At 37.1% G+C, this 8,053-nt stretch overlaps 1 protein-coding gene across 1 annotated transcript in view; it reads left to right on the top strand.

Moving 5' to 3' along the window:
• Positions 1-2,961, top strand: part of LOC111406786 (cleavage and polyadenylation specificity factor subunit 2) — an 8,526-nt gene extending 5,565 nt beyond the window's left edge. The window contains exons 6-12 of the mRNA XM_023036161.1: positions 70-162; positions 438-536; positions 1,059-1,190; positions 1,301-1,345; positions 1,674-1,841; positions 2,264-2,338; positions 2,463-2,961. Coding sequence (XP_022891929.1) covers positions 70-162; positions 438-536; positions 1,059-1,190; positions 1,301-1,345; positions 1,674-1,841; positions 2,264-2,338; positions 2,463-2,564 — 714 coding nt within the window. The 3' untranslated portion in view covers positions 2,565-2,961. The remainder of the gene's footprint in view (positions 1-69; positions 163-437; positions 537-1,058; positions 1,191-1,300; positions 1,346-1,673; positions 1,842-2,263; positions 2,339-2,462) is intronic.
• Positions 2,962-8,053: the final 5,092 nt, after the last annotated feature.

Raw genomic sequence — 8,053 nt, forward strand, 5'->3', positions numbered from 1 at the left:
GCCCCTTACTACTGAATAAAATTTCAGATCTTATGATGGGTGCTAACTGATTTTGCATCTTTTGTCTAGGCTGAAGACGACGTCAATGGGAAGCTTGATGAAGGCTCTGCAAGTCTTATACTTGATACGACACCATCAAAAGTCGTATCTTCAGAGCAAACTGTATGTCCAACTCCTGCTCGTATTTTCTTGAAGGCCATCTGTTGCAAGCTCAGCCTGAAACTATTTTTAGTTTTGCCAGTGTAAAATAAACATGATATACAGCTCTCTCTTCCTCTCTTCCATTTCTGCAGAAGTGCATCCGGTTCCCATTTTACACCCTGACATGAAATGTCATTTTTAAGGCCAAATTCAACTACTTATTTGCAATTTGCCTCTTACAGACACTTTTAACTACCTAGTCAACAATTTTAATGTACTTTTACTCTCCCATGCAGGTCTATGTCAAGTGTTCATTGCTTTACATGGATTTTGAAGGCCGTTCTGATGGCCGATCGGTCAAATCAATTCTTGCCCATGTTTCACCCTTAAAACTTGTAAGGACATCATCATGTCACTGTGATTTTGATATAATGAATTTGCATTATGTCATACGCTGTTAAGAAAATTAATGTTATTTTCTTTACATAGTTATAAGCCCTACAGAAGTCATCACTTTTGCTTACTACCACTCTCAGTTGTCAGCTTAGCTGAACTGTTGTCCTGTTTCTAACAATACAATTGCAATTTCCATGCGCACCCCACTGAGCAACAGTGTTAGACTAACTCTCAAAATTTGAGATAAAAATCAACAGCTTTCTGAATCACGTAATCTTCATTTGTGGAAATTTTTTAGATGTTACGTATTACTAGTTGAATTAGAGAATCAGAAATTGTAGAATAGTTCGAGAAAAGGAGAGAGCTTATAAATAATTAATCTAATCCTGATCCAGTCCAGGCATTTATATCTTATAATTAAATTTTTTGTGGTTCTTTTGCATTTTCAATTATGGAAGTACGTTATAATTATGAGAATATATTACAATTTAATTTGTTCTTGTAATGTTTTTGGGTTGGAGGTCTTGGTGCATGGATCAGCGGAAGCCACTGAGCATTTGAAGCAACACTGTTTGAAAAATGTTTGTCAGCATGTATATGCTCCTCAAATTGAAGAATCAATTGATGTCACTTCAGATTTGTGCGCTTATAAAGTAAGCATGCTTTACTTGTCCATCATGCACGCACAAAAACTCATCGATCCATTTGTATAGAAATATATCAATTGAGTTTGTAATTTATGACCCTTTTTTTTTTTAAATAGGTTCAACTTTCTGAGAAATTAATGAGCAATGTTCTGTTTAAGAAGGTAAGCAGCTGCATATACTTAGCGTTAAACTGAGTTGCTTCAAAATTTGAGTCCATTACTTTTATGAGAGATTTATTGCCCCCAAAATTTTTCCACTAAAAACACTTTAATTAAGTTGTTTAATAGTCTTGTTACCAATCAAACAGATGTATGGTTAACTTGGAATGCTATATTCTCTCTCTCTCTCTCTCTCTCTCTCTCTCTCTCTCTCTCTCTCTCTCTCTCACTAGATTGCTGAAACTTGGGCATGCTCTTTTTCATTCTTGTATTGGCTGTTTTCCCCTCTACATCTCTCTCGTGCATGGATACATTTTCATTCTGATTGCAGCTTGGAGATTATGAAATTGCTTGGGTTGATGCTGAAGTAGGGGAGACAGAGAATGGCACATTTTCTCTACTTCCTCTTTCAACTCCAACTCCACCACATAAAACAGTACTGGTGGGTGATATAAAAATGGCAGATCTGAAGCAATATCTTGCAAGCAAAGGGGTCCAGGTATTCCGATTATCTCTGTTTGAAACAGATTTTATTCTGTTGTTCTCCTTTACTTCTTGTGTATCACTATTTGAACGCCTCTCCATTTTATGATTTTGATGTATTTTGAGAAAGTTGCAAGCTTGGTCCCAACTGATTGTGTGAGAGATGGGAATCTATCTCAGAACTTTCAAGTTTATGGTTGCACGCTACCTCTAAACCAACTCATTCAGTTTAAGTTTTTAATCTATAACAGCATTGAACAATTTGAAGTTTTTAATTATGAACTCCAGTTTTGTTTCCAAATTTTATGCCCCACCCAACATGAGTCATGTGGATTAATGCACTCTCTCACTTTTTTCTGAGCTTTCCTTCTGGGAAGCTTGGGGTGTCATTGAGTTGTCTGTTGGTTAAATGCTTAACGACATATGTTATCTACTCAGGTAGAATTTGCTGGCGGGGCTTTGCGCTGTGGAGAATATGTGACATTGCGCAAAGTAGGAGATTCCATCCAAAAGGTTGGTGACTTCTAATCAAATTTGGAAGGCTAGTTTAAGTTTACCACTGTTCTTTGATACTAGCCATGAAGAATAATGTCCTTCGTAGTTTTCTTAACAGGCAATTCTAAATAACTTATTGTAGGGTGGTAGTTCCGGTGTTCAGCAAATCATTCTTGAAGGCCCCTTATCAGAAGAATATTACAAAATACGGGACCATCTCTATGCACAATTTTATTCACTTTAATCTATAGATTTGCAGCTCCGTTACAATGCAATGCAGGTTAGCCTTTTCCTTTGTAATTTTATATGGTGGGTTGTAACATTTCGCGCACGCGTTTTCTTTTAACATTTTGTCTCTCTCTGTCAGATTCATGAGTGCCGTTTCACTCTAGCCGTTTTCCTGTTTGGAAAGTAGAGTTTGAGACGGACTGATTTGTACTACTTTGTAAAAGAAATATATGCTTTTACATTTTTGAATTTGAAAAGAATTAGAGTAGAATTTATTTCCTGGCTTTCGAGAAAGGGAAGAAGAAAAGTTTACACAGTTCTATTGGGTCTAATAACCCAACAAGCAAAACTGCGAAAAATTGTTTGCTCATTCTTGTAATGGTAACGGGAAAAAAAAATTATTGGTTTATTCACATTTGTCATGGAATTTTGGTAGGGAGTATAGAGTAGTACTTGATAGTATTTATCAAGATTTATGAACAAAAAGAAGTTAAAATTTCGGTTCAAATCCTATTGGACGTAATTTTATTTCCATATATTTTTTTATTTCGATAGCAAGAAAGAATTTTTGCTTAAGAATTCGAGACATTTGACAATTTTTTAAAGTTCTTTGTACTTTTAAGCCTGGTTTAGTAGAAAGACGAGCTTAAAAATTTGCCAGGTTTGGTAGGATGGACATAAGAATTAAAATTTTGATATGTTGTACATTCTAATGTATTAAATATGTTTTAAAAAGGGTTTGGCAATTCCATGGGTTATTGCCTGGTTAAGCATTTCACTTAACTATGCTCGAGGGAATTTTGATAAATAATTTGAAGCAATTAGTTTTTGGTAATTATATTGACATCCCAATTTATTTGCAATGAAGTTTCATCTTTGTTCATTTTCGCACTTATGTTTAAATATTTTTTGATTGTTCCTCATCACCAATTCTTTGTTAATCACAACATCTTATTTCGTTATGAGGGCATAAAAGATTTATTTACTCATTAATAATCAAAATAAACAACAAATAGTTAAGTTCGACAAAATATGTAAAGAGAGAATGGGAGATGATTTTTATTAATTGAAGGTTAAGAATAAGATTGCGACAAAAATAGACAAATATATAAGTGCAAAATTGAGGAGAAATTGAAGGCCTTCAATGTAATTGATGTGCACGAGTATAATTACCCTTAATTTTTTTATTGATATATCAAGGGATGGTTATGTTGTCAATAATATTATTTTATTACACCACATTATAATTCACTCCACGCTAATTTTGTTGTATAATTTTTATAAATTGCACCAAAATTATTTTACAAATATAGCCCTAATTCAATTGAAAAAAGAAGAAAAATTAGAATACACCAGAGTCATGTCCATGGAGTCTTTTACTTGAATGAATTGAATTGTTGAATTACTATATATTTAAATCTTTCCTTTCATCTATATCTATTATTATATAGGTTCCGTTTAGAATAGAAAATTTTGAAAGAGAATTTTTCAATTTGAGAAATGTTACAAGTACAGCACTGTTGATGACCTTATCACATTCAAGGGTAGGGTTCACAATTAAAATAATCGTGGGCCCCATATTTTGTTAGAGGGCTGTGAAAAAAGTGGACTGCAGTTGCTAACTTGCTGTACACTTAGCTTTTTTCAATTTTAAATGAACGAAATGGGTAATCAATTATACTTTTTTGGTTTTAATTTATCATTTAGTCATAAAAAGAAATGACATGTTACAAACCTTATTTGAGTTATTTCTATGGAATTAGAGCTTCAAAATAATATCAAAGTATTTTTTTCTTATTCTTTTGGAATTTTATAATTCATTTCATTGGTTTTGTTTATCCAATCAAAATTTAAAGTGTAAACAATATTACACCACCTGAGGGAAAAAGGAAAGGTCGATGAGGGGCAAAAAATAATGGCAGTTGTTACGCTTCGTCCATAAGGCCCCCCAAATGTCCTACATGGATAATGGGACCCCGTCAAAGCACCACAAGGCTATTTTGATTGAAACTTTTAGGAGTGGCCGAGTCAACATATCTATCAATCCCACTAATTGACCCTGTGAGAAGGAACCAAGCCACGGGGAGGTGAGGCTATAAAGGAAATTCAGAAACAAGATCTCCCAAACAATCTATGGTATGTGATTGATGTTACAAATCACTGCTATCGTTGCCACGTCCAACCCACCAGGCTAAGTCTCAAGCCGCAAGCTAGGCATTTTGGATAATAATATGATATTAGCATTTAATGTTTATGACTGATTGATGTTTCCAACAAGAGACATCAGTCGCACAGATGAAGCCATGTGCCTCTTCATCCAATGGTTGTTATTGTTTGTTTTTCTTCCACTATAAAACTGACATTTGGTGCCATTGATTTTCAAGCTATAACTTTGACATATTACTATTTTATCTATCATTCCCCAAGGTCGACCCCTTTTTTACATAGGAGGCTCAGTCTAGAGCCCTCCTACACTCATATATTCAGTTCTCCAATTGACTTGATCGTCGGATTACTCGTGGCTAACTCGACCTTATCAAAGAGGCTACGTGTAGCTATCGGTTTGTCCAAGTGTGTCGAAATTAGGCTTGCATAGACATGAGAGGCATTGAGATCTGTTGGCCACGTTGGAGGTAAACATTTTAGGGTCAACAGATTGATGCCATTGTGAAAAACCAAACTATAATTGCGAGCATTCTTGTGGTGAAAACCATTTGAAAAGGAACTGTTCCATAGCTTAACCTTAAAAAGGCCCTAATTCTTAAATAAAGAATAGTCGTGGATACTAAAGGGGCCTCACTAAAAGCTTCTTCCGTTATAAAAAGCTATCACTAAATCATGAGTTCAAGCGACTAATGTTCTCACGGCAGAAATCTACAGGAAGAGGCTTCTGAAGAAGAAGTCATCTGAAAGTATGTCAACACCCGTTGACGCCACCACTAACATCAACGAAGCGGTGGCACAATAGTACTCCTAACAAGAGAGGTGGGAGAGATAGCTGCAAACATGAGGAAAATTGCCCAAAAAAATTCCACCATGTAGCATTTACTCATTTTCTCATACAAATGCAAAGACAAGCTGGATACCAAATACCTCAGCGGGAAGCTTTCCCTCAAGAAGAAGAGGAAAACATCAATGACTATTCCAAGAAACGTCGAAGGGACCTAGCCCTATTGAAAGGGATGTGGAAGTGTACATATCTACAAATTACACTTCAAGTCAACTCGATAAAGGCTTACCACGTGGGACAAAAAACTTCCCCACAAAATATGCACAAGAGCATGAACCTCAAAGGTCTACCAGCGTATCCGATAGAATCAGACCATCAGCGTCTAGAAATAGGCCCCATCAATCACCTCCTACACAGAGGCGGTAAGGTTATGGGCAGAGCCATGAAACCTAGGGGTTTAGGAAATGAAGGACCCTGCAAATTTAAGGAACGAAGCTTGTACTTCACAGCCTCCCCGATACCAGGTTGAGTAGTGGGATTCGGATGGTCCATGTACGTCTTTTGAATTGGAAGACGATGATGAAAGTATTTTGTTTTCATAAGAATTGAGGAATGCACATGTTCCTAACCACTTTGTTTCACCGAAGATCCCTAAATATGAAGGAAAGTGTGATGTGAAACACCTTAATAATTATAAAACTGACATGAGCCTTAGAGGAACTTCGCCAACATTGAAATGCAGAGCCTGGCACACATTAACTGGAGCCGCTGAAATCTGGTATAGTCGCATACCAACTGGGAGCATCATAAGTTGGTCAAATCTCAAAAAGGTTTTCTTAAATCAAAATCTGTCAAGCAAGGAAGGAGAGGTTTCTATCCAAAGGTTGCAGGATACAAGGCAACAAACGGGTGGAACCTTGAAGAGCTATTTAACTCAATTTACGAATGAAATGACATAGTGCGAGCAAGTCACCAACAAGGAAGGCTTTTTAGCCTTGAGACGAGGTCTCAACATGAACACCATCTTTTGGAGGGATGTGCGAAATAAAAATCCCATCTCTTACAATGCCTTGGTAGAAATGATGAGAAGCAAGATTGTCAATGAACAACTGATTGACCATAGCAATTGAATCTCTATGAGACTTCTACCACCTCAAAGGCAAAGAAGAAGCCTTGTCTTACATTCGGTAAATCAAAAATGGACCCAAGCAAGGCACACAATCATCCCCAACTTCAAGCCAAGCATTAGCCATTATTACCTTAAATGCGGTGTAGTCTTTAGTGTACGAAGAAGTTGGGCCTGATGCTTAAAGACCGCTTACCCGACCAAGAGGTAGGGTAGAGAGAGGAGCAATGAGCCTAGAAATAGGTCGTATTGCACCTATCATCGAACTTACAGTGATAGTACAAACAACTGCATGTCTAGGCCACATCACTCAGAACCTACGGACTCCTACACAGAAAGGAGAAATACCCGCCAAGCTTAATAGAGTGCACCTCTTTCCAGGCATGTTTAAAGACCATCCATCGACGAGTGCCTCCCACTTTTTTAAGTGCTCAAGGAAGGGAAGAGGTTTCAATGGAACGAAAAGTGCGATAAGGCTTTCCAAGAGCTAAAGAAGCATTTGGGACAGGCCATCATTCTTTCCAAACACAAAGAAGGAGAATCATTGTTTTATACCTAGCTATATCTGCAGGCGTTGTGAGCTCAGTACTCATAAAAGAAAGAAGGCACTATACAGTTACTCATTTACTATGTGATCAAGGCCTTCTTATCAGTGGAAACATTTTATACAGACATGGAGAAGCTCGTTCATTCCTTAGCAACTGCTTTAGGAAATCAAGGCCCTATTTCCAGACCTACACCAGACAAGTAGCAACAAAATTTTCACTCAGGCAAGTTTTTTAGGAACCTAATGCCTTAGGAAGGCTAATGAAATAGGCCATAGAGTTAAGCGAGTTCAATATTGTGTACATGCCCCGAATTGCTATAAAGGGCCATCACTAGCAGATTTTGTAGCAGAGTTCACTAAGGCCTTGGATGTCGAAATGGCAATGGAACCAGATGACTCCCTAGCCTAGAACCTATTTGTGATGGCTTTTTGAGAGAGACAAGCTCAGGAGGTGAGGTGGTGCTAGTGAGCTCGAAAGGACACAAGCTCAACTGGTCAGTAAGGTTCAATTTCAAGGCCTCCAATAATGTAGCTGAATATGAGGCATTACTAGCAGACCTCGGGTTATTGAAAGAGATGCAAGTAAGGAAACTGGTGGTTAACAACGACTCACAATTGGTAGTAAGTCAAGTTAATGGCAACTTCATTGCAAAAGATAAGAGCATGGCTACATTTCTTAAAAGGTTATGGACTTGCTCCATTCTTTTGAAAATTTTTAGCTGACTCGAATACAAGGAGCTAAAAACATTCATCGATTATTGAAATTGGCCAGTGGAAGGATTTAGGGCTACTCAAAGTAATGTCGATTGAGCATCTCGCTAGATTTTCTATCTNTCCCTTTTATGGATAGCTCAAACACCATGGAATAAGTCTTTGCATGGA

The sequence above is a fragment of the Olea europaea genome, chromosome 12 (assembly GCF_002742605.1).
Source record: "Olea europaea var. sylvestris chromosome 12, O_europaea_v1, whole genome shotgun sequence".
In the NCBI taxonomy this organism is placed as follows: domain Eukaryota; kingdom Viridiplantae; phylum Streptophyta; class Magnoliopsida; order Lamiales; family Oleaceae; genus Olea; species Olea europaea.